Below are 27,071 nucleotides of genomic sequence, written 5' to 3'. Positions count from 1 at the left end.
GAAGCCATCCATCTTGGTGATTGAGACACTGCCTCTCAGTGGCCTGGAGCTCATCACCAAGTAGTCCAGGATGGCTGGGCAGTGAGCCCCATGAATCCTCCTGTCTCCCCAACCCTGTGTTTAGTAGTGCTTTCAGGGTCCAAACTGTGGGACCCCAGGAGTGGGGGTGGGAGGGGGAATTGAAGCTATAGGCTTTTGCTGTAAACTCCCAAGAGTCTAAATTTGAAACCCGCTCCCCATTCACAGCTGATGTGAGGGCACCCCCCAAGCCTATTTTCACCCGCAAAAGGCTCACCCAAAATCTCCACCACAGACGGCATATCGGCCTTCATTTCCATGGACAAGAAAAATCCCAAGCACTTTCTTAGAAAAAATTTCCGTAGCATGCTCATCAATCCCCGTGACAGTGGCATGGCTGTTCCCCCACATTACAAATGAACCCCCGAGACCCCATTGCTTCTTCATGTCAGCATGTGGGTACAATTCATCAAAACTAAGCGGGGGGCAGGGGGACCGTTTACATTGCCTGCCTTAAGGTTATTTCAGTTTCATTATATTAGGACATGATGGAGGCGGGACTGAGACCCATAATTCCTGAAAGCTGAATGGCTTTTCGTCAAACCCCTTAGTCTCAGGGTTGATGTTTGGACTTGCAGTGGAGTAACGGAACAGCCAGGAGATTTAAAATACTCCACTGAAAGCATTTTTTTTTCCCCATGAGGCAACTTGGCTACCACTGTTCCATCTCAATGGGAACAGTTAGAAACTCTGTTTAGAATCCTCGGGTGCACGCAGACGCTGGCTGTGGCTGGGTAGTAGCCGATTGCAGGAGGGAAGACAGCTAAGCAGGGGAGCCCTTAGAATTTTTCTGTGGGTTTTCCAGTCAGGTGTGAGTTCCCGTTTGTATAGTTGATCGTCTCAGTTGAGTTTTGGTCTTAGTGGATAGCCTGGCCCGTTGTCCCTTCTCTGTCTCATCTGGCACTTCTTTGAGCCTCAGATGATGAACAGAAGATGTAATGTATTTGATATGGGTTCTGAGTGAGCAAATGCCCACTGAGGGTGTGGAGGGTGGGCAGGTAGAGTAGATCCTCGTGTGACGATTCAAGTTGGTGAGTCACCAAAGTTTATAGCCTGCTCCTCAAACATCTGATTATATATATATTAGTTTTTCGAGACAGGATTTCTCTTATAATCCTGGCTGTCCTGGACTCACTTTGTAGACCAGGCTGGCCTTGAACTCACACAGATCCACCTGCCTCTGCCTCCCGAGTGCTGGGATTAAAGGCGTGTGCTGCCACCACCACCTGGCCTGATATTATTTAAAAAAAAAAAAAAGATTTAGTTATTATTGTTGGGTGTGGGGGTACATGCCTGTAACCCTACACTCAGGGAAGCAGAGGCAGGTGGATCACTGTGAGTTCAAAGCTAGCCTGGTCTACAAAGCAAGTCCAGGACCGTCAAGGCTACACAGAGAAACCTGTCTCAGAAAAAACAAAGCAAAACAAAATTCTTTTTGTTTTATGGGTATGAATTTATGGGTACTTATGTCTCTGCACCCTGTATATACAGAGCACGTAGAAGTCAGGGGACTGGGCTTCAGATCCCCTGGAAGTAGAGGTACAGGTGACTGTAAGCCACCATGTAGGTGCTGGGAACTGAACCTGGGTATTCTGGAAGAACAGCCACCGAGCCACCTCTCCAGCCCCTGATCCCACTTTCACAGTGCCCTCCCTTACCCAGCATGTTGCAGAGTTTCTGACACTGCTCAGTAAGGAATCTCCCAGCCCAAGCTCACAAATCAGTGTTGCGTCAGTTCAAAACATCAAACCAGTTCTATGCCACCAATTGTCCCTATTCAAGCGATTAAGTGAGCACTCCTGTCTAGGTAGCTTACGGGCAGTCCACAGAAGTACAGTGGCTTCCCGTGTGCTCTTTATGGCTGGCTCTTCTGACCAGAAAAAGAGCATCTTTACCAAGCTCCTCATAGGGTCAGTGAGGTTCCCAGTGTTCTTAAGACAGTGTTCTGGGATCTATTTTATTTTATTTTATTATTGTTATTGTTGTTTATAACTGCCAACAACCCACACATCTAAAGCAAAGGACCTCACAGGCCACCATCCCCAGAACCCCAGAAAAAGGACAGCTTAGATCCATGAGGTTACTCACTCCAGTTTTTTTGTGTTCTCCTGTCCTACCTTCATTTCCTGTTGCTGCACTAAAAAGCAGCTTCAGAGAGAAAGGGCTTCTCTGAGCTCACAGTTCCGGGTGGCAGCTGGCCATTGAGGGGACGTCTTGGTCAGAACTTGGACACGGCTAGCTGGTCACGCCGCACTCACCACCAAGAGCAGAGTGAAGGACGCACACACGCATACATTCGTTTTGCTTCCTTCTCTTTATACAGTCCAGGAGCCAAGCACAGGGAATGGCGCTGCCCACAGTGGGCTGGGTCTTTCCACTTCAATTAATGTCATCAACACAGTTCCCCACAGGCATGCTTACAGGTCGGCCTCTACAATCCCTCACTGAGACTCTTCCCAAGATATCCCAGAGTGTGTCGAGTTGACAAAATAGCCATCGCCCATTTTATCTTGTTTATATTGCTTATTTATATCATCATCATCATCTCCCTCGCACACATTCCGTCTGTCTGTCCGTCCGTCTGTCTGTCTGTCTCCACATATACCCCTATGCTTGTCTATCTTCCTTTTCCTCCTTTTTACCATTCCTCTTCCTCTTCTTTGAAACAAGGTCACAGGTAGCTCAGCTTGGCCTTGAACTTGCTATGCAATGGAGGCCGGTCTTGAACTCCTGACCCTTCCCAAGTGCTGGGACCACAGACTTGTGCCACCATACCCGTTTCTCCTCCCACCCTCCTTCAACTCTCTCAAACCTGTTTGTTTTTCTATGTGGTGGAGACGCTAACATCCTAAACCCCCCTTCCTTGTGTATTTCTAACAAAACCCACTTGGTTTTCCTATAGGGTGAGGGCGCTACTGAAGCTCCATTCTTGTTTGTTTGGTGTTTGGTTTTTGTTTTTTCCAAGACAGGGTTTCAAGCTGGGCAGTGGTGGCGCACGCCTTTAATCCCAGCACTCGGGAGGCAGAGGCAGTCAGATCACTGTGAGTTCCAGGCCAGCCTGGCCTACAAAGCGAGTCCAGGACAGACAAAGCTACACAGAGAAACCCTGTCTCGAAAAACCAAGCCAACCAACCAACCAAACAAAAAAGAATGTAGCAGGGTGTGTGTGAGGGGGTAGGGGTGGGGGTGTGTGGTGGTGGTGGTGGGGTGGGCACGTTTTGTTTTGGAGCTAAAAATATGCCAACCTATGTTAAAGACACACACAACTGCGTTTGTGACAGGGTTGGGCTCACACCTGCACCGATCATTTGTTATAGTGCAGCATGAACACAGGCAGGCTGCAGGCACAAGCTCTGATGTACACAGTGAACGCGAGTCACTCAGGCTTTAGGTAGCACCTGCTTTACTCAAGCTTCCTCAGGCCCATCTCTTTCGGTCCCCTTTTAAAAACTGAAAACAAGCAGAACACTTTCCCTTAAGGCTGCCAAGGGCTGGGGGGTGCCTGCCAGGTTCTCAGCCTTCCTCCTGCTACGACCCCCAGGCATAAGGTTATTTTTGTTGCTACGTCATGATTGTAATCTTGCTACTGCTGTGAGTCATAATGTGGATTATTTTGGGAGATAGAGGTTTGCCAAAGTCACGGGTCACGATCCACAGGTTGTGACCGTCTGTGCTAGATGGCGTCCAGTCGCACCCAACTGTGCTGGACTCCAGCCCTCGGCTCTCCGATTGGGTTTTTGGAGTGTTCATCTGTTTGTAAGGGAGCCTTCTCTCTGTGGGCAGGACATGCCAGTTTCTTTTCTGAATTTTCTTTCTTTATTCATTTTTTCCCCCCTTTTTATTTCCAGAAGAAGATCAGGCAGGGAATGCCCTCATCTGTCACTCTCTAATTTAGTTTCCTGAATTCTCATTACATTTAATCTCCAGCCCAGCAAGATGATTTGAGAGGTGCAACGGATATAGGATTTACTCCGTCTCTCCCTCCAGGGTCTTCTGGGTCAGGAGGCTCAAAATCAATTTAGAGAGTTGGGGGTGAGCACTTTAAAAAATTGACTAGAAAATATCAGGGCACCTAGCACGAAGTCCATCAGAAGGATGCATTTTTTAAAATTTTATTTTCACTTAAATAACATTTTTGAGAGAGGGTTTCATGTAGCCCAGGATGGCTTTACATTTGCTGTATAGCTGAGCGTGGCCTTGAACTTCTAAATCCCCCTGCCTCCACCTTCTGAGTTTCTAGCATCGTGGGCATGTGTCACCATACGTGGTTTATGCCTTGCCGATGAGAGGATCCAGAGCTTCCTCCAGGCTAGACACGCTCTCTGCTAATTGTTCTATGGTCTCATCTGGTAGATTTCTGAGGTAGCTCCAAAGGACAGTAGATGGAAAGACACAGGAGTCTAGACGGACTGCGTTTATGGGTGCACACAGTGAGAGGGCGGTCCCTTTCCCGAAGGGGAAAGGGGGCAGAAATAATTGCAGCGTGTAGCTCTCATTTCTTTTCTGTAGCCCCTACCTCCCAGAGTTGCCAGCTCAAGGTAGGACAGGCTCTCCCAACAGATGACTGAGCAAGGTGGAGCGAGATTATCTGTAACTTTGTAGGAATCCTGTTTTGAGGGCGAGTCATTCTATCATCATCCACCTGTAGTTTGGAGTGTGTTTGAGTTTCTTAAATTTTATTTTTATATATGTGTGTATGTGTGCTTTCATGTGTATGAGTGTAATAACATGAGCCTGTCTGGTGCCCACAGAGGCCAGAGGAGAGCATCAGATCCCCTGGAACTCAGAGTTTCAGGTGGTTTGATGCTGCCCTATAGATGATGGGTACTGATCCCGTGTCCTCTGCAGGGGCAGCGAGTACCCTTAACCACTGGAGTCTCTCCATCCCCTGGAGTATGTTTTTCATTGTGTGTAAGCACCGTGTCTGACACACAGGCCTCACGTGTTCTCAGCATATGTTCCTGTGAGTTATAGGCAGGATCCTGTGGAAATCAGAGCTGGGGGGGGGGTGTCCATGGACCAGCCTCTCCCCAGGGCTGTCTTTCCAAATCATCTGGGTCCTAGAGGGTACAAGGCTAGATTTCCCCAGTACCTCCCAACTGGGCCAACAGGAGTTCAAGGGGCTGTTTTGAGAGGTGGTCCAGGAAGGGATGTGTGTCCTCAGCACCCGTGTCACCCCAGGGACACATGAGAGTTGCTTTAGTAGGTGCAAGGTCTCCCCAGGCAATTTTATAAGCTCCTGGAATGCCATCTTGGTGCAGGATTTGGATTACGTATTTACATTTTTCTCCCAATTCAATGAGACCACTTTCCCACCTCAGGGGTCCTCATGACTGGCCCACTGCTTCCCTTTCCCTCTTCTTTCTGTCATGGATTGAACGTGTGTCCCCCACATCGAGGGCGTGAGCAAAATGAAGTTGTTGGACTGTCCCATCGCTGACTGTAATTTCTGAGTATATGAACTACTGTGTGTATGTATACACATGTTGTACATGCACCTGGGTGGCGGTGTGGGGTGTATCTAGGTGGCATGTGGGTTATGTCTGTGAATACACAGACCCTGCGTGTGGGACTGAGGTCTCCTGCTTTAGCTAAGGAGCCTCCTCCCTGGTTTTCCCATGTAAAGAATTATATTTAACTTGAAATGAATAAGCAAGTCTTTTGAAGGTAATTTTGATCTCCGTTCCCTGCAGACCTTCAGGCTGAGGCTCAGGTACACACTAGGCTGCCTTCTCATTCTGACCTCTCCTCCCCTTGGATTTTATTAAGGAGAATAGCTTATCATTTATTAAAGACAATCGCTTGACTCCTGGCCTTGCATTCCGGTGCCTGAATTCCAATTCTCTGACCTTGAGACTACATTTTGCCCATAGCTTCGGGCTCAGGCTTTAGTCAAGTATGCACTCACTGTAGTCTCTCTGCTGAGATTAGTTCATGAGATTCAGGGTATGGGGCCAGGATATAAAACCCTCAGCACAGCCTAGTGATATTGTCAAAGTTAATTCAGAGACTGTAGTGACATTTTATGTTTATATTCATTATTCAATATATATATATGACATTTTCATACATGCATATGATACGTTTTAAAAAAATATTTTCTTTTATTTTAAGTTATAAATGTGTATCTATGTGTGGGTGTGTGCACTTGGGTGCAGTGCTCAAGAAGGCCAGCAGAGGGCATTGAATCCTCTGGATCTGGAGTTGTAGACCCTTGAGAGCTGCCACATGGGTGCCTGTAACTAAACTTGGGTCCTCTGCAAGATCAGTAAGCACACTTAACCATCATGTTCCCTCTCCTGGCCCAACATTAAAGTTTCTTGAACATATTTACCCTGAATTTTCTTCCTTTTTTTTTTTTTTTTTTTTTTTTTTTTACCCTTTCCTTTCCTTCTTTCCTTCCTTTTCTTTCCCTTTGTTTCTTTCTCTTTTCAAGACAAGGTTTTATTCTGTAGCCCACGCTGGTCTTGAACTCAGTGTAACCTAGGCTGACCTCAAACTTGTTATCTTTCTGACTTAGCTTAGGATTGAAGGCTTGTGCCACAGCACCTGGCTTAAAACTTGTGGTGTGTGTGTGTGTGTGTGTGTGTGTGTGCGCGCATACGCACGCGCGCTGGGGATCAAATCAAGGTGTCTCGGTGTATAAGGCAAGCACACTGCCAGTGAGCCATGTCCCTGGTCCCAGTGATTGCTTTTAAGGTTTTTCTACAACAGGGTCCTTACTCTGTCAGTGTGGTTCTGTCCAGAGTCATTCTTATTAGTCTGTTACTTTTGCTGACCATGTCCCTCATGCACTTAGCTATAGGTATGACGCATATGCCATTTTCATTCTCAGGGTTAGGTAAGTTCAGAAAATGGCTTGTATTTAAAAAAAGAAAAAATATCCATGTTGGAAAAGTCATCCTTGCACAGCATGGTTTTATGGCTAGTTATGCAGGCTGTAAATGCTGATATTTTAGATTAGCTTTTATGCTAAGCCTATTAATAATTGCTATTAAATCAATTATCTACCAGTAGCCATAAAACACCTCAAGAGCTCCTGGATGCAAATACCTATGGCCGTTTCTCATGATTTTTGTGGGTATGAATTGTTGTGATCTTGTGGCTCTGCTGGGTGGCCTCTGTCTGTTCCGTGCACATCAGTGCCTGAGGCCCAGCCTCACTTCAAGTCTGGGACCTCACTCTGCCAGGGTGAGTCTCTCTATCAAGACTTTTTCCCAACAAGGTTATGTAACCAGATGACTAGGGAATCACAAGGCCTCTCATAACCAAGGCTCAAAGGTCACATATGGCCACTGTCCCTGCATTTTGTTGGTCAGGAAGGTTCCCGCTACATTTGGAGGCCAGAAGTGAGCCTCTCAGCTTCAGTTGTCATGGGAAGAGTCACCAAGACTGGTACCTATCGCTGGCCCTACATCAAAGGTATGGCACTCCTAAGCCATGATGATGACAAATGATGATTGTGATGATGATGATTTAATGTATTGGTGTTTTGCCAGTATGTATGTCTGTGCACTACATGCTTGCACTATCCATAGAGGCCAGAAGAGGGCGTGCCACATCCTTTGGAACTAGAGTTACAGATGAGTGTGAGCTACTGTGTGAGTCCTGGGAACTGGACCTGGATCTCTGCGCAAGGGCAGCCAGTGCTCTTAACTTCTGAACCATCTTTCCAGACCCTTTCCCTCTTGGTCTTTTAAAAAGCTATACAGAGATCTCAGTTGGCAGAGTGCCTGTCTAGCATGCAGGAAGCCCTGGGTTGGATCCCAACAGGGTGCGGCCGAATATGCCTGCAATCCTAGACTTGAGAAGTAAGAGTCAGGAGGATCAGGAGTTCAAGGTCCTCCTCAGCTACAGAACGAGTTCGTGGCCAGCCTGGACTATTATAGAAGATACCATCTCATATACTACACACGAGAAACAAAATATAAACAAATGAGAGGAGAGAAAAAAAAAATCCAGAACACTCGGAAAACATATAGTTCTACTTTTAGAACTGTTACAGTTTTCTGAGGTAGAGTTGGCAAGTCCAACTGGCACATGCAGAAAAAAACAACAGGACGGAGAGACGTATGTGTGTTTCCTATTCCAAGGGACATATGCTCAAACCCACTATGCATCCATGAATTTCCAAGCCATCCGTAAGCCACTTTTTTAGTTGCATAAAGAAACACATTAGCTGGGTGGTAGTGGCCTACCCTCCCTCCTTTAGTTAACTTATTCACTTTACATCTTAATCATAGCTTTCTCCCTCATCTCTTCCAGGTCCCACCCACCCCCCCCCCCCCCATCCCATAGTCCTCAGAAAAGGGGCACCTTCCTCCCTTACCAACTGATCACAGACTATCAAGTCTCTTCAGGACTGCCTGCATCCTCTTCCTCTGTGGCCTGGCAAGGCCTCCTCAAAGTGCAGGCAACAGAGCTCATATTAGAGACAGCCCCTGTTCTCCTTACTAAGTGACCTATGTGGAGACTGAGTTTCCTATCAGCTATCTCTGAGCAGGGGGCCTGGATCCTCTCCATACCTGGTCCTTGGTTTGTGCTTCAGTCTCCTTGGGGTCCCCTGGGCCCAGATTTGTCGGCCCTGTGTTGGTCTTCTTGTGGAACTCCTGTCCCCTCTAGGTCCTTCTATTCCCCTACTCTTCTAAAAGACCCCTGTGCTTTGCCCAAAGTTTGGCTATGAGTTTCAGCATCTACTTCGATCCCCTGCTGGGTGGAGTTTTTCAGAAGACATTTATGGAAGGTGGCACACACCTTTAATCCCAATACTTGGCAGGATGAGGCAGGCAGATCTCTGTGAGTTTGAGGCCAGCCTGGTCTACAAAGTGAGCCCAGGACAGCCAGGGCTACACAGAGAAACCCTGTCTAAAAATAAAGAAAGGTAGGAAGAAAGAAAGAAAGAAAAGAAAAGACTTCTCAATGAAACTGTGCCCATGTCCTTCCTAGGACTTCTGACTCCTATCACTAATGCCTGGGTCAGCTCCATCCTTCCCTCTTTATGACAGAGACCTTACATCTCAGAGGTAAAGTAAAGCTCAGATTTCTCTACGCTTGGAGAAACTAACATGCAGCAAGACATGTGAGTTGGGGACCTCTGGTCTGCTCACCTCAGTGGTGTCACTCACTTGCTGTGTAACTTCGCTGAACCTCCCATGTCCACTGATTGTGTCCTGCACTCTTGTATTGCAGAGATCGACCAAAATGCTGACAACCTGTACGTGTTCCTTGTCATATGTGGACTCAGACCTGTGAAGGATCCTCTGTACTTGGTAGATGCGTTCTCAGGTATGTGTTATCCCCCCCTCCTTGGTGTGTGGATTTGCAAGCAGAGACGTGCCTTTGGCTTTGTGCTCTTACTGGGTGCCCAAGCTGGCCTTGAACTCTCAATTCTCCTGCTTTAGCATTCCATACACAGGAATTACAGCATAAGCCACCTTGCCCCGGGGGACCCCTTTTCCCTTTTCCTTGATTGTCACTTTGGAAACAGCCAGAAAGGGTAATTTATGGGATTACTATCTCTGTGCAGACTTGCAGTTTTATGTATGAAAGATGTCAGACAATTTGGAAAGAACTGTAAGGCTAGCCGGGCGTGGTGGTGCACGCCTTTAATCCCAGCACTCGGGAGGCAGAGGCAGGCGGATCGTTGTGAGTTCGAGGCCAGCCTTGTCTACAAAGTGAGTCCAGGATGGCCAAGGCTACACGGAGAAACCCTGTCTCGAAAAAAACCAAACAAAAAACAAAAAACAAACAAACAAAAGAACTGTAAGGCTAAATTATTGTTTTTAAAAGATCCTACCATTTATTTATAAAGATCCCTTCATTGTTATTTTATGTGTTTGCCTGCCTGTGTGTATGTTTATGATATGTGTGCAGTACCTGTGGGTACCAGAAGAGGGCATTGGGTCCCCCAAAACTGGAGTTACAGGCAGCTGGGTGCTGGGAAACAAAATCTGATCCTCTGCAAGAGTAGCAAGTGTTTTTAACCACTGAGCCATTGCTCTAGCCCCGCTCCCCCGCAAAAAACCAACCAACCAAACAAACAAACAAAAAAACGCAACCAAATCTTTAAGTAAAAGCATGCAGTGCTGCATATAGGCGTTCTAAGTAAAGGATCCTGGCTAGCACGGATGAATGCTTACTGACCTAAGAGCACAAAACATATCATGGGGGTAATTTGTAGTTAAGTTGAGTTGTCTGTGTCCCTACCCCCCACTGTGACTTGAAGCCATGTTAGGTCCATTCAGTGTCTTTCTTTTTCTTCTCAAGAATGGCATCAGGAAGCACCCAATGTTTACATGGTGATTGTGGGTCCCGAGGTGAGTCCAAGTACCATGAATACCCATCTTTCCTATTGACCTTTGCTTTCTTTTCCTTTTTTTTTTTTTTAAAAGATGTATTTATTTATTATGTATACAGTTTTCTGCCAAAAAAGATGTATTTATTACGTATACAGTGTTCTGTCTGCATGTACACCTGCATGCCAGAAGAGGGCACCAGATCTCATTATAGATGGTTGTGAGCTACCATGTGCTTGCTGGGAATTGAACTCAGGACCTTTGGAAGAGTAGCCAGTGCTCTTAACCTGAGCCATCTCTCTAGCCCCTTTTCCTTCTTTTTTAAGTTGTAAGGACTTTCACTTTATTATTTTATTTTGTTAATTGTGTATGCCACGGTCGTGTGTGTGTGTGTGTGTGTGTGTGTGTGTGTGTGTGTGTGTGTGTTGCTCCATGTGTGTGCAGTTCCTACTGCGGCCAGCAGAGGGCATTGGATTCCCCCTATACCTGAATTCACAAGTGATTGTCAGGTGCCCAGTGTGGGTGCTCTGAATGGAACCCAGGTTCTCTGCAAGAGCAGCGTGCACTCTGTGTAGCCATCTCTCCAGCCTCTCTTCTACTGACTTATAATTCATTTTCTAAAACTGGTTTATGTTCCTCTTCTATGTATGTAGGCCGTTTTTTTTTTCTCTTTAAGAAACCAAAATAAGTTTGACTTTTTGTTACATTTTACTATTTATTTGTGTTATGTGCGGGGGTGGCCATGTGTCATAGCATGCATGTACTGGTCAGAGAACAGCCTTAAGGGGTCTTTCTACCATGTGGGATTGAACTCAGGTGTCTGGCCTGATGGTAAGCACCTCTATTGCTGAGGTAGGTTCTTTGGCCCATAATTTGCCTTTTTTTTAAAATAATGAAAAGAATGGGCTGGAGAGCTTGCTCAGCCATTAAAAGCACTGACTATTATTCCAGAGGACCTGAGTGTGGTCCTCTGCACCCAAATGGCAGTTTACACCCATTTGTAACTCTAGTTCCAAGGGGTCCAACTCCCTTATCTGGCTCTTTAGGTAATACATACATGTGGGGCACATGCATACATGGAAAAATATTAAAAAACAAAAACAAAAAACCACCTGGGTCATATCTCAGTGGCAGAGCACTCCCCAAACTTGTATGTGCGAGGCCTTGGATTCAGTTCCCGGAACTATACCATGTGGGTATGCATACATACCCACGCGCGCGCGTACGCGCGCAAACACACACATACACACACACTGAGAGAGAGAGAGAGAGAGAGAGAGAGAGAGAGTTAAAGATTATAGCTGTTTTCCTTTATGGCTTTACTTACTGTAAAGATTACAATTAATTCAAACTAATTGACTGCTGCAAAGGATAAGTAGATAATTCTCATGGGGAAACTGGCGGGTCATAGAAAGAGGACACTTGTCTTAAAATACACAAGACGAGAAGTTTATCTGAGTCAGTGCAGAAGCCAAACTCTCTAATTGGTCCAAAAAATTCTGAAGCCCCTTAGCTGCTCAAACTGCAAATGCACAAGTGCTCTTAACCCAGTGTCGGATCGAGCTGCTGGCCTCTGGTTAGGGACCCTGCTGTTGGGAGCAGGACCCTCACGGTGGTGGCTGTTGCCAAGGAAACTGCCCCTCTGTGTCCTGTGTTGACTCTTGGTGGACGGGGAGCGTCCATCTCCTGTGCCTCCTATTCCTTGCTCAGCACTGAGGCCACACCTCATGCGTGTGGACTTGCATTTGCCCCGAGCAGTTTGGAAAACAAAGTGTACCCTGTTCTCCTAGCCTGATGGGATCTGTGTGGCCATTACAACCGTGTCTTCATGTGGCTTCTATTCCAGGCTTCCCACTGTGCGTCTGTTCTTCCCAAACTCCGCTGCTGGGATCTTTTCTTGCAGTGTGATGAGATGAGTCCCCTGGGAGGTAGCTATATCGAGGGGATGGAGGGAGCCCTCATCAGTGTGATCAGTGCCCTTATAGAAAAGCCCCAGGGAGCGGCTGCCTTGTTTTTTTCATTGTGTGTGGACACAGCAAGAGGCCAACCTCTATGAACCAGGAAGCACACCTCACCAGATGCTCAGCCTGCTCTACACCCTGATCCTGGCTTCTCGCCTCTCTGCTTCTCTGCTAAGTTTGTAGGTCACCCAAGATGGCTACCGCTGCAGCACCCATCTGAGCTAAGACAGATACGTCATCTGGAGTACTAATTGGGATTCTCCCCTGTGCGTTCCGAGCCACCTCTCCCATCACCATGTTTTGTTTGGCCAAACGGTGATAGGCAAGCTGGAAGGTTTTTGCTAACTGACACTCTGACGGGGAAGGTGTATGCAAGCCCATCTTGGTGAACCAGTGAGATTATTGGTGTTAATTACGAGAGGGTGGGCTTGTATCACCAAAACCCACCTCAGGCCCAGTGATGATGCATCCTCATGGCTTCCTGCCTAACATGCAGGCAGCTCCACTGAAGAGTCCTTGCTTCCTGCTTCTGTGACCACAGGAGGCCCCGTGAGTCCTATAACTTTCTTATGTCTTTCCTAAGCCTCCAGTCAGGAGGAAATGCTTTAATCGGAAGGAAACAGATTTTCCATATGTTAATGGAGTAGCTGGCCTCACGTCCACTCACTTCTTCGGAGTCTAGTGACCGCTTTGTACAACCTCTCAGAGCCTCATCTATTTGTCCTATTCTGGGTCCCTGTGGACCTTCCCCGCATGCATTGCTGTTCTCTGTGTTCTCACAGACTTCGCAAATAACCTTCTTTACTTAGAACAAGGCCAGAGATGCTACTAAAGACAACCAAGAGGGGAGGGGCTGGTAAAATGGCTCATGGGTAAAGACACTTGCTGTTAAGCCTGATGACCTGAGTTCAATCCCAGGGAGCTACATGACGAAAAGAGAGACCCAATTCCCAGACGTTGTCCTATGGAACATGTGCAGCCACACACATAAAACAGATTTAAAATATACGTCATACACACATACAGAAGCTGCGCAGCCACATCAGAGGCCACTGGGAGAAGAGATTCTAGTGTCAATTTCATGATATATTACACTATATAACAAACACCAGAAGTCCCTTAGTCACCGGGCGTGGTGGCGCACGCCTTTAATCCCAGCACTCGGGAGGCAGAGGCAGGTGGATCACTATGAGTTTGAGGCCAGCCTGGTCTACAAAGTGAGTCCAGGACAGCCAAGTCTACACAGAGAAACCCTGTCTCGAAAAAAAAAAAAAAAACCAAACCACAACACAACACAACAAAACAAAAAGAAGTCCCTCAGTCTTCAGAAGGAAATCCCAACGCTTTAAACTTTCAACGTCTCTTTAAAAATATTCAAGTCTCTTAACTGTGGTGTCCTATCAAATTCAAAATAAGCTATGCGCTTCTTATTTCAGGAGGGACAAACCAGGGCACAGTTAGAATCAGATCAAAGCAAAACCAAACTCCAACAATATAAATGGTTCAGTGTCCAACAGCTGGGACTCTCATGAACCAGGCTCCAAATGACTTGGGGCAGTCCCAGCTCTCTGGTTCTGCCAGTGCAGCACACATAACCTGTCCTGCATACTCAGGTTAGCTCCACCCCACCCCTTCCACTGTCCCTGAGTGGTCGGTTCACTGTCCGGTATCTCCAGTATTCTGGGATTCCACCCCCCTCCCCCCTTGCTGCTGAGGCTTCATCTTGCCAGTGATCTCTCCCATTGCTGAGCCTCAGTCTCTCCCCATGAATCCCTCAGTCCTGGGGTCACCACTGAGGCTGTATCTTTACCAATATCCTCTTTCTAGCCTCCTTTTAGGACAGGGGGGGGTCTCATCTTCCTCTTAATGTTTTGACCCTTTAATACTGTTCCTCATGTTGTGGTGAACCCCCCAACCATAAGGTGATTTTGTTGCTATTTCATAGCTGTAATTTTGCTAGTTTTATGAATCGTAACGTAACATCTGTGTTTTCCAGTGGCCTTTGGTGACCGCTGGGAAAAGGTCATTTGACCCCGCCCTCCAGAGGGTCATGACCCTGAGGTTGAGAACCACTGCTTTAGGGACTCTGCCTCTGCCCCCATGCAGCAAGCCTCAGATTTCTTTTCCATGACTCTTTGGAGCCTGAAGCCTCTGCCACGGCTGAGGGTACACCTCCACCAATGGCCTCCTGACCTCTCTGAAGGAACTCCAGCCCTGCCACAGCTTGCTCTCATGAGCACCCTCAAACCAGGACCCTGTGGGAAATTTCCACATCTTACTAAATTTGCTTGCTTGCTTGAGATACAGCTGTGGCCCCTGGAGCACAACTTTTGGGTGCTGACCCCAGGGCAACACCTTCTAGAAGACTTCTCTTGGACAAATCACTGCTGACCTTCCTGTCTCAGCAAATCAGAAACCACGGACTTGAGATTTAAAACGTCTCAGGAAACTGAGTGAGGTAGCACAAGCCTTTAATGCCAGCACCCAGAGGCAGGTGAGCTCGAGGCCAGCCTGGTCCACAAAGGGAGTCCAGGACAGCCAAAGCTATACAGAGAAACCTTGTTTCAAAAAACAAGCAAACAAAAGTCACAAGAAGGAAGGTCCTGGTAGAGTCCCTGAGAGACTCTCAAATCCCCCTAAAGTAATCAAGCCAGGTCTCCATAGTCTGCTCTGTTCTCAGCATTATCCTCCAATCTCCCACAGGAGCAGCCCAAGCCTCGAGTACACACTGGCTCCTCCACCCCAAAGCTCCCAGATCCTTCCACAGTCCACCCTGCCCCCAATAACAGGTCAGCTCCATCACAGTAAGATCCCACCTCCTCCTATTCCAGTTCCTGCCTTGATAAACACCATAACCAAAATCAGCTTGGGGTGGGGGAGGGAAGGGTTCATCTGGCTTACAGTTCACAGGCCATCGTCAAGGGGAGCCAGGGCAGGAACCGGGCCGTGGAGGAAGGCTGCTTACTGGGTTGCTTCTTCAAGGTTGTCTCAGTCTGTTTGTTTGTTTGTTTCTCGGTGTAACAGCTCTGGCTGTCCTGGAATTCGCTCTGTAGACCAGGCTAGCCTCAAACTCACAGAGATCCACTTGCCTCTGCCTCCCAAGTGCTGGGATTAAAGGCCCGGCCTGCTTTCTTATATAACTCAGGACCACCTGCCTAGGGGTGACACCGCCCACAGTGGGCTGGGCCCTCCGCACAGACTTGTCCACAGGTTAACCTGATGGAGTCAGGTCGGTGCCGCTCCCTCCTGAGATAAAGTTCTCCAATGTGGGGCCTGACTCAGGTGGGGCTCCTCCTCAGGTGTGCCTTTCTGACCTCTCAATACAGATTTTTTTTTTAAACCTCTACATGTCTATAATGGTCACACTCGAGTGCTTGATTTATTGTTGTTCTGAGTCTGGCATGGGAGAAGACGTAAACCATTTCGGACTTGACTTTGAGTATTTACATGCTGATAAGGTGGGTTTGCCAAGTGTCCGAGAGACAGGACACATGAAAATTCTTGTTTTATTTTTTTATTTTTTATTTTTTATTTTTTATTTTTTGTTTTTTGTTTTTCTTTTTTTTTTTTTTTTTTTTTTTTTTTTTTTTTGGTTTTTCGAGACAGGGTTTCTCTGTGTAGCCTTGGTCATCCTGGACTCACTTTGTAGACCAGGCTGGCCTCGAACTCACAGCGATCCGCCTGCCTCTGCCTCCCGAGTGCTGGGATTAAAGGCGTGCGCCACCACGCCCGGCTCTTGTTTTTTGTTTTTCGAGACAGGGTTTCTCTGTGTAGCCTTGGCTGTCCTGGACCTGCTTTATAGACCAGGCTGGCCTCGAACTCACAGCGATCCACCTGCCTCTGCCTCCCGAGTGCTGGGATTATAGGCGTGTGCTACCATGCCCGGCTGAAAATTCTTGTTTTAACGGCCCAGCCAGAAGATGATTTTATTGCCACCTCATAGCCCCATTCATGCAAGGGACGATGGTGAAGACACTATGTAGGCTCCAAAAACAAAAACAAAAACAAACAAACAAACAAAAAACCCAACGGCTCCCAGCCCCAAAGCCTGCCAGAGGGCTAAAAGCTCACTGGGAATGGCCAGGTGCCTGGAAATGAACATAAGATGCTCACTGGGACAAGTATTACTTAAGGCTGAGTGCTGGGGAGGAAAAAAAGAGCCTCTCCCACCTTGCCTCTTTGATCTGCCTGTCAGGGCTCAGGAAGAGGGTGTCAGGTTGTCTTTTCCTAGGGAGAGGACCTCCATGTGAGGCCACTCACCAGACCCTGTTCAGTGAGGAGAAGTGACCATGAGCTGTGAGCAGGCGGGATGAGATGGAGGGGCCGAACAGCAACAGCCACAAGAAAATCCCAAACTGATTATGTGTAGACGCATTTTGTTTTCAAGTCTTACCTCATTTTAGTTTATGTATATGAGAGTGTTCGGCCTGCATTATAAATATGCAGCACTTGGGTGTCTGCCGAGGTCTCACTGCCGTTACCTGGTGGCCTGTTAGCAAACTACACCCCCTTCTCTCGGCCAGACCTGCCTCTGTGTTGTGAGAAAAGCTAGGTCATACGGCTGTGTGAAGGGTTGCCTGCCCCCTCATTGACTTTGGGGACAGCTACCTGGCTGCTCTTGACTTAACCATGTGCCTCAGTTTCCCCATCTGCAAAGCAGGAATTACGAAGACAGTAATACCTACCTTCCTCCTGGTTTGCTGGGTGAAAACTTGAGCAGGTCCTGCCCTCGGGGTAGTGTCCCAGTGGATACAGGAAGCAGAAGGCACCATTAAAGCCAACGTTCCCTCTCTGCTCTCACTGCTGGGATCTAGCTCTAGCTGCAGGATGCTCTGAGGTCAGCTCCGGGTTTCTGTTAATGCTCCTTTGATCTCTCAGTTCCTCGGTTTGAGAGATGCACGTGTTCCAGCTATCAGTGCACGTTGTACGGTACCCTTCCCAGCTCTCTGATAAGACACACTGGAGCCAGAAATGTTTGCTTTAGGCATGACAGGCCTAATGGCTTTGCCCAGTAACTTCTTATAGCAAAGATTATTTCCCCTAAGCCCTGGAGTTGAAACAATATATTTTGTTAGAAAATAAACAAGCTTGAAAGGGAGAAATGAGAATTTTTTCCCCCTCTCTGTCGTTTTCAATGCTTTTTTTTCCTCCCTTAAAAATTTCATTAAATAAAAACATCCATTCTTCTTCTCCTCTTTATCTCGCGTTTTGTTCCACTCGGCTTCACTAAGAGATTTGAAAATGAACTGAAGTGGAAAGTAAACCCAGGGAAGGCAGCGTCAATTGTGGTTTCATTTTAAGACTCGCTCTTCGTTCTTTAACTACATTCCAGCCTCGCACTTCAGCCGTCTCAGAACAGGACTTGTATCCTTGACAAATTATCTTTCCCAGAATAGTTCATCATGAGAGCCAGTGCACGCTAAGAAAGACAAGAAGAAGACGGAGTAAACCAACGCACGGTATTAGCATGAAAATTAACATGTAGAACGAAAGACTTTTTAAAAATTGTATTTGTGTGAGTGTGTGCATGTGCATGCACGTGTGAGCACCCATGACATAATGCGTGTGTCTAGAGGTCAAAGGACAACTTGTAGGAATCATTGGTTTTTTTTCTCCTACAGTGTCCAAGGTTTGGGGAGCTCCCGGGGATTAAACCTAGGTCATTGTGCTTGGTGGCAAGCCCCTTTGCCCATTGAGCCATCTTGCCAGCCCAGAAGGAGGCTTTCATTGGAGGATTTACTCTTCTTACATCGTCATAGGCTAGGCTTCTTATGGAATCTAGCTGCTTACTAATTTGAGCACGAGGCCTCAGGAATGGGAAGTAAAATAGGAGTTCTCATGTCTGGGACTGTTCCAGTCACTACATGACAGCCAGGAAAGGAGACTGATGCACAGAGGGAAGAGGCAGAGCTATCATAGATGGTGACTCCCCGGGGTGGCAGGTAGCAGGCAGGACAGTGGGGATAGGGGGCGGGGGGAGATGGAGGCGGGTGGGGAGGTGTTGCTTCTGGATTAAAAGCATCTCAGAAGCTGGGTGTGGTGGCGCACGCCTTTAATCCCAGCACTCCGGAGGCAGAGGCAGGTGGATCGCTGTGAGTTCGAGGCCAGCCAGAAAAAAAAAAAAAAAGCATCTCAGAGATGTGACACCAGCTGCATCCCGGAGGATGACTCTGGAGACTGGGACACAGGTTGGCCAATGGGGGCCAAGAGTGAAGAAGGTGGCAGGAATTTTATGGACCTTTACAGCGCGCGCGCGCACACACACACACACTGTCCAGGAAGGGTCAGGTGTCCTCCACTCCCAAGCCCTAAGCTGGAATTATGAGCATACACTATAACACCTTGCTTTTTTAAAGGTTCAAATCATTTATGTGTATGTATGTGTGCCTGTGTGTGTACGCATACACATACATACTCGCCACTTGAGTGTAGGGGCTCATAGAGCCAGAAGATGGTGTTGGATCCCACGGAACTGGAGTTACAAATGATGGTCTTGAGTTGCCCAGTGTGGATACTGGGACCACCGTTCCTCTGCATGTGCTATGAAAGCATTGAGCCATCTCTCCAGCCCTGACACCTACCTGTGCTTTTAAAATGTGGGTTCTGGGGGACTGAATTCAGGTCTTTACGGTTGCAAGGCGCACACTTTACCAACTGGGTTATTTCTCCAGCCTCTACCCCTTGAACTTTCTGGGAGTCATCTGATGAGGCCATGCAGAAGAAGAGAGCTTGGCTTCTAGTCTGCCTAGACTGGAACACTGGCCCAGCAGTTCTGCTCTGTGACAGTGGTGGAGTTACACAGCCTCTCAAGTCCTTCTTGGTGAAATGACATTGTTGCTAGAATTAAGTTACTGGTTGTAAAAGGCTTTAGCATGTTCTTCTGGCTTAGCTGGCTACTGAGGATTAATTATTAATGGCTACAACAGCAGCAACTTGTCCATAGCTGTGTCTCTCTGCACAGATCTTCCTAGGGAAAGTTAGAAAGTTACAAATTCCTTTTTTTTTGTTTGTTTTTTTTGTTTTTTTGTTTTTTGTTTTTTGTTTTTTGTTTCCAGACAGGGTTTCTCTGTGTAGTCCTGGCTGTCCTGGACTCCTATTGTAAACCAGGCTGGCCTCAAACTCACAGGGATCCACCTGCCTCTGCCTCCCAAGTGCTGGGATTAAAGGCGAGCACCGCCACCACCACCATCACTCAGTGGAAAGTTACAAATTCTTATGCATTCATGTTTGATATAATGTAGCCCCATAAATTTCCAGCCACATAGCGACCCCAGGGATGGCAGTAAGCCTACCCCCATTCTTTGTGATCTTGGGCAGGCATCCTAGCAGTCGGAAGGACTCAAGGTGCACCATACAGCACTTCCTGTCAGAAGAAAGCGGAGCGAGAGTGTCCAGATGATGGCTTCATGTCACCCGGCATTATAAGCTAGCGGTCCCGGCGTTTGCTTTCAGGCAGCCAGCATGCTTGTAACTCATGATGGCTATTGGCAATGTGCAAATGAGAACAGGAATTGAGTCTGCTTTCCTTGCAGCTCTGCTGGAGCCACAGTCGGGAGGGGCTGCTGGCACCTCACACTCATGAGCTGCCTTCACACCCTTGCTGTGTCTTTGAAGCAATGAATGTCTAGGGTTTACAAAGAAAAGTTTTTAAAATGTATTTATATTTTTATTTGTGTCTGTGCATGCAGATGCCATTGAGCCGTCTCTCTATCTTCCTTATTTCTCTTTCTCCCCACCCCCTTTTCCTTTTTTTTTTTTTTTTTTTTTTTTTTTTTTTGAGACAGGGTCTCATTGGGTAGCTCTAGACAGCTCATTATGTAGACCAGGCTGGCCTTGATCTCACAAGAGATCTACCTGCCTCTGCCTCCCAAGTATTGGGGTTAAAGGTGAGCACCACCATTCCTGGCTCTGTTTGTTTGTTTGTTTGTTTAGTTATATCCATTTACTTACTTATTTTGGAGGAGGCACGTGTGCCATGGTGCATATGGGTCCTGGCGGTCTAACTCAGGTCAGGCTTGATGTCAAAGCATCTGTGCTTACTGAGCCATCTTCATCTTGCTTGATGGCTTGATGGTTTTGGCTTGAAGAAGGGGCTTTCAATTGTTCTAAAACAGCTTCCACGGCAGATAATAGCAGTCAGGCGGGGAGACATTGAAGGACCAGACTGTTGGAGTTAGCCATGTCGGATGTCTCTGTAAAGAGTTTGTGTTTGGGTTGAAACACGAGCACCTGTCTCAGAAGCAAACTGACCTTGAACTCTGTCGGTAGCCAAGTATGACCTTGAACTTCGGGTGTACCTGCCTACACCCCCGAGTGCTGTACCACAGGTGTGCACCACCACGCCTGGACTAGCATAATGCTGCTGTGCAGTCATTGTGTCTGAGTAATATTCGAATGCATAGACACATTTTGTTATTCATCGGCCGAGGGGGCGCGTCCTTGATTTTGAAACTCTATTTCTGAGAAGGCTCCCTGTAAAAACAAAACAAAACAAAACAAAGGGGGGAAAAAAGGCTTTAATTCCATGAGCTGCTTTGTCAGAGGCTAAGGCTTTCCCCCTCATTCTCTTGAGTGCTTTTGTGACAAATTCCACCTACGTCATCTCAGCAAGCATGCCTTTCCCTGCGAGATCGGACAGTTACATTGTCCCATCTGTAGGCACTCTCCACTGTCCTTTGGTTTTCCCTGGGCTCAACTCTCATAGAAGGTGGCATCCATAGTCTGGACTTGGACTGTTCTGTTTGTCCTTAGGCTCTTCCTTTCTGCACTATTGGATGGGTTCTGTCCTGTTTCGGATCCATGGCCTGAGGACTTAGATTTAGACAAGGCTGACCCCAGCTCCAGGCAGGAGCTTTCAGATATCCGAGGTTGGCCTGGAATTTGCCATGTAGCGGAAGATGACCTTGATCTTGACCTTGAGCTCCCGATCCTTTAGCCTCCGAGGCTCTCATCATCACACCTGGCTTATGCAGTGCTTGGCGTTCGAACCCAGGGATTTATGCATGCTAGTTAGTTGCTCTACCACTTGGCCCCACCTACGGGGTCAGGCTTTAAAAAAAAAAATTGTGTGTGCATGTGTGTGTATGTATGTGTGTTATGCATATCATGGTGCATAAGTGGAGGCCAGAGGTCAACTTTTGGGGGTTCGTTATCACCTTTAACCAAGTGAACAGACTTTTGCAGCAAGGGCCTTCACCTGCTGAGCCACGTGCCAGCCTAAGGGTCAGACTTTTTTTTTTTTAAAAAGTGTTTCTTCCTCTAATCGCAGCACTTGGGAGGCAGAGGCAGGTGGATTACAATGAGTTCCAGGCCACCCTGGGCTACAGAGTGAGTTCAGGACAGCCAAGGCTACCCAGAGAAACCCTGTCTCGAAAAACAACACAAAACAAACAAATGACAAAAAAGTGTTTCTTGTCCCTCTTTTCCCAGGTAGATCCTGCGTTTACAAGAGAAGTGAAAGACCGGGTGAGGAGGTAAGAGTGGCAGGCAGGTGGCACCTACAGGCAGCTGGCGTCTTACACACTAAGAATCCTGAGTGGCAGAGTGAGCGGTTCAGCAGTCCCAGCTTGGCTACCTCAGACTAAGCAGGTGACAAGTGCTGCCTTCTGTAACGTTTCCCGTGAGCCCTCAAGGTCATGCTTTGGGCTCCAATATAAAGGCAAATAAATGGACACACTCAAAGTGTAAGACTCTTATCTCCCTAGTCATCTGCAGAAAAGCCAGAGCAAACCACTTTGCTTCTAGGTCAGGTCTCACTGCCTATCCAAGCCTGGACTGGAATCAGAAGCCTCCTATATGGTAGGATTCTGCATGTGTGATTCCATACCTGGCTTAGTGAAGATCACTTGAAGATGATTTTTTTTCCCCTTAACTAATGACACTGGCCAAAAAAGGAAAAAAAGAAAGAAAGAAAGAAAGAAAGAGAGAAAAGAAAAGAAATCATTTAAAAGAACAGAGATTTTAGGACTGGAGAAATGGTGGCTCAGTTGGATAAGAACACTGGCTGCTCTTACAGAGGACCCAGGTCCAAGTTCCTACCACCATCACAGTAGCTCACGTAATTCTAGTTCCAGAGTATCTTGATGCCCTCTTCTGGCCTCTATGTGTACTGCAGTCACAGGGTGCACATACATACATTCAGGCAAACATTGACACACATAAAAAACAAATGAATCTGAAGAAAGATTTGGGAGAGTGAGGACACTTTCTTGTGCTTGGCTGGTGGAGGCACAGACTGCTATAGTCTCTTTGGAGATAACTAGTCAGTGCATTTGTCTAAATTGCATTTTCCCCCCTTTCAGGAAGAAGGGACTTAGCTTTACAGGCTGTACAAATTGAGTGTCAATTGTACACATAAAATTTGGGCAGGACTATGAGAAAGGCTGAAACAGCTATGCTCTCCCTGCTCTGTTCTTTCAGGGCTGCAGGGGTGCGGCTGATCCGAGAGATGTGCCAGGAGGACCTGCATGCTGTGGTAAAGAGCTGCTTTGCACTGGTCAACAGCTCAGTCTCCGAGGGCATGTCGGCCGCCATCTTGGAGGTAACCACAGCTCGGAATGCTGAGGATGGAGCACCAGACGTTCTTTCTCTCTTCTCTTTTTTAAAGATTTATTTTTTAAAAAAATGTATGTGTGTGCACATGTGTCTGTGTGGGAGTATGTACAAGTGAGTGCAGCTGCTGGTGGAGACCAGTAGAGGGCATCCAGATACCCTGGAGCTGGACTTGCAGGTGGTTGTGAGCCTCCCCACGTGGGTGTGGCTCTGCATCAGCTGCTCTGAACGTACATGACATGGTTGCGTGTCATTTTCCTGTTCAGCAAAGAGGCCAGCTCTACCTGTGCGCTGTGATAAGTGTCAGCCTCCTCAGCAACTAAGTTTGAAACCAGTGTAGAGAAGGTGCCCAACACTCTTCTATATGTAAATACACATTCCCCTCCCCTTCCAATTTCTAAAGAAGAGGTCAAACGCCTGGCGTCTGCTGAGTGGTTTTATTTTTTATTATTTATTTATTTATTTTTTTAACAATTAAGCCATGTTTATTTCACCCCTTAAAGTAAACCTAGATGGGAGACACAGTCCTCAAGGACAGCCGTCCCCTGCTCCGTGGCGCTCTTTGACTGGTGGCATCCACAGTATCCATTCTCCCTGAGAGCATAGTTATGCTGCCCTTCCCCTGGGACAGCTTCCAGTCCCATCCATTAGAGATCAGATTCTGTTGGGAAGGGGCAGCTGGATGGTGTAGCTGATTAGTGATGCACACACTCTTTGGTCCTGCGGATCCTATTACAGGAGGTGAGGAGGCTGAATCAAGAGGAAAAACAACTATGATTTATAAACATTTTCATGTAAAATTTGCATATTTGAAAGGAGACACCTGGTCATTTTCTGTGTTAAGTCCCAGTTGGTGCTGTTGAGTTTGTTCTTTATTCTTTTATCTCAGCAAATGGATGATCTTTTGATAGGGGAAAATCAAGCTCTTATTACTCTTCAAGCAAGGAAATTTTTCCCCTTGTGGATCAGAGGAACCCAGAGGCTTAAAAAGGTTGCTCCAGAGTGTTGCACCTCAAATTGAAGTGAATATTTTTTTTTCTTTTCCTTTTACCCTTTTCCAGAAATAAAGCAGGTGACAGGGTTGTCAGAATCTTACAAGATTGACTTGTGCATCTTTAAAAAAAAAAATGCTTTTTGGATATTTATTACATGAATATTGATTGTTTTGCTGATTTTGTATTTTGAGTTTCTGTTTCATTGCATGAGATTGACAGTGATGGTAATGATTATGTGCCCCTGGTACTGTCGTAAGAACTTTATAGATTGTGTCTCTAATCCTTGTGTCTTGCAAGGTAGTTGAAACCCTTCCCGTTTTATGGTTGAGAAACTGAATCATTGACTTACCCAAGGCCAGAAGTACTGCTACATGCAGAGCTAGGATTCTGACCCAGGCCTTTTGTTGCTATACCACAACTTCAAAGGCCAGTTTCAGTTTTCTTGTGGTATATAGTGGTAAAAAGGAATAGGCAGAGTGTGATAAATAAAAAATTGAAAGAATGAGTTATTTGAATCTTTTGGATAGACAATATTAACTGAAAGGTAAAACAGTTTAAGAAGAATTGTGGTGTTTGCATTAAATTGTTAGGCTTTATTATACTAAAAGTCATTTTCAAAAGATGTGCTGAGTGGTTTTATAAGCAGCACACCCAGCTCTCTCTGCGGGCGTGACTGCTGTGGGGACTTGGCTCACCTCCTAAGAAAGGCAGCTGCTAGCAATTCTGATGCCCTTGAAATGTCGATGTGGCACTCGGTTCTTTGAGAAGTCAAAATAACGTTTGGGCTAAGGGCTCTGAATGAAGTTGATTTTAGGGGGCGTGGTAAGCATGCCTCTCGCTTCAGAATCACTTCAGATGGCCAGTGCGTTAATCACAGAGCACACGCCCATCACTGGTCCAAGAACTGAACGTTTGCCCCTTGGCTAAAATACACGCTTCTCACTGAAAACTCGTCAGAAGCAAATCTCAGCCGCACGCACAACGACCGCGTGATTACCGCTAAAAGCCCGCCAGGCCCCTCCCATTTATAGTGTTGATTTGAGGCCCCACATAGAAATACCTTAAAAGAGGGGCATGGGGAGCTGGCTCAGTCAGTAAAGCGCTTGCTGGCTAACCTCAATCCCCAGGACCCACAGGAAAGACCAAGCGTGGTTGCCTGTGAGTGTAAGACCAGAGCTGACGAAGGTGGAGGAGAGGGGAGACAGGCAGACCCCTGGGGCTCGCTGGACGCTTGAGCCTCATAAAGTCTGAGCTGCAGGCCAGTGGGAGACCCTGTCTCAAAAAACAAGGCGGACCATTCTGAGGAAAGTCAGTCCAAGATTGTCTGTCTTCTGCACATCCACACCTACCCCTCCACACACGAAAGGTGTAAAAAGGACGGCCTTCATACCCCAGCCTTCCTGTCTGGAGCACTGGCATATAAGTGCGGTCACACACAGACAAAACCTCTGGGTCACATTGGAAGAGGGGCTATGATCTAAAGCTAAGAAGAGAAAGGAGGAGAAAGCTTCAGTTTAGCTAGTAGCACTAGCCCTAGTGATTGGAGAGCCTTGAAGGACCTTGTAAGGACGGTTCAAAACACACGAACCATTTTGGTGCCAGTGTGTGTGTGCTGGGGGCGGGGTGAGGAGGAAGGAGAGAAAGAGAGAGGGAGCTAGATTGATTTTTATGTGGGTACACAAGGCAGGACCATTCCTTATCCTTTTGAAAAGCCAACGCTCTTTTTATCTTATTTATTTATTTATTTATTTATTTATTTTGAGACAGGGTTTCTCTGTTATCTTGGCCATCCTGGATTCTCTTTGTAGACCAGGCTGGCCTCGAACTCACAGCGATCCACTTGCCTCTGCCTCCCAAGTGCTGAGGTTAAAGGCATGCACCACCATGCGGCCAAAGCTATTTTTAAATGTCAGAACTAGAAGGATTTAATAAGGGCACTTATCTGGGATGTGGAAGCTGCCAGAGGTGAGGAATTTTGCAGGGGGCTAGGCCATCTTTTGCACAGAAGAGCTGTGTCACCGGCCACTGGCCAACCTCACAGAAGAAAACACTCTTCACTCAGTTCTGTGGGTTTCTATGGACACCTTCAGATCAAGTCCTGTCCCCACTCTAACTCACTGGAGGTGATCACTCAGAATGGTCGCTCACACCACAAAGTCTAACTGAATCCTATTTTTCTTTGAGAAAATATAGATAGGGCAGTTTAGCCTCAGGTGTGACCCAGGACTGCACTGCCTGCAACCTTCACAAGCCACACACGTGGGTGAGCTGTGCACCCCTGAAGCCTGGCTGTTCTTTTTTTTTTATGGGGTGAATGTTCCGGTAGCTGAGTTTCTCATGACTTCTCAGCCATGAGAAGTTTCAGCCGGGCAGTGGTGGCACACGCCTTTCATCCCAGCAATCAGGAGGTGTGTGTGTGTGTGGGGGATAGGCAGGCAGACCTCTGTGTTCGAGGCCAGCATAGTCTACAGAGCTAGTTCCAGGACAGTCAGAGCACACAGAGAAACCTTGTCTCACCTGCCCACCCCCCAAACCTGTTTCTATAAGTCCCAGGCAGCTCTAATAAGGGGTGGGAGGCTGGCTGCAGAGATGTTAAAGGTGGGGGGGAGAGAGGGTATAGGAAGAGTCTGTTCACCCACAAGAGGAGCTTGAGTTGGTGTGGGGAGGCCAGGTAGGTCTGTTTTTGGAAGGGAAGCTGTGCGTCTTGTGTCCTGGCACCTCATGTGTCCGTCCCAAGTGCCAAGCTCACCCCCTCTGTCTTTCTCTGCTCACTCTGTGAATCTGCTCTGAACGCAAGCGTGTCTATTTCCAAACACTGTCTAGCGCGCGGCTTTGCCAGCTGCCGCGCTATCGGGACCAGCTTCTCAGTATGCTCAAATTCTCAGAGCTTGTCTGTGCTCAGAATTTGCCATAAAAAAAAAAAAAAGATTTTTCATTTTATTTTATTTTAAATAATGTATGCTCATGTATTTCTGTGTGGGGGTGTGTGTTTGTGTGTGTGTATGTGTGGGAATGCCTGTCGTGACCTGAAGAGGGCGCTGAAGCCCCTGGAGCTAGAGTCACAGGTGGTGGGCTGGAGAGATGGCTCAGAGGTTAAGAGCGCTGTCTGTTCTTCCAGAGGTCCTGAGTTCAATTCCCAGCAACCACATGGTGGCTCACAACCATCTATAATGTGATCTGATGTCCTCTTC

The 27,071-nt window shown here is 47.1% G+C and overlaps 1 protein-coding gene across 1 annotated transcript in view; it reads left to right on the top strand.

Annotated features, from left to right (window-relative positions):
• Positions 1–27,071, top strand: part of Glt1d1 (glycosyltransferase 1 domain containing 1) — a 73,689-nt gene that overhangs the window by 35,475 nt on the left and 11,143 nt on the right. Inside the window, exons 7-10 of the mRNA XM_051161424.1 lie at positions 9,268–9,363; positions 10,345–10,394; positions 21,764–21,807; positions 22,754–22,874. Of these exons, the coding sequence (XP_051017381.1) occupies positions 9,268–9,363; positions 10,345–10,394; positions 21,764–21,807; positions 22,754–22,874 (311 nt within the window). The remainder of the gene's footprint in view (positions 1–9,267; positions 9,364–10,344; positions 10,395–21,763; positions 21,808–22,753; positions 22,875–27,071) is intronic.

Source organism: Acomys russatus, chromosome 19, assembly GCF_903995435.1.
Source record: "Acomys russatus chromosome 19, mAcoRus1.1, whole genome shotgun sequence".
NCBI classification, from domain to species: domain Eukaryota; kingdom Metazoa; phylum Chordata; class Mammalia; order Rodentia; family Muridae; genus Acomys; species Acomys russatus.
Note: the sequence above shows the minus strand (reverse complement) of the source record. Positions and strands in the feature narration are given on the sequence as shown.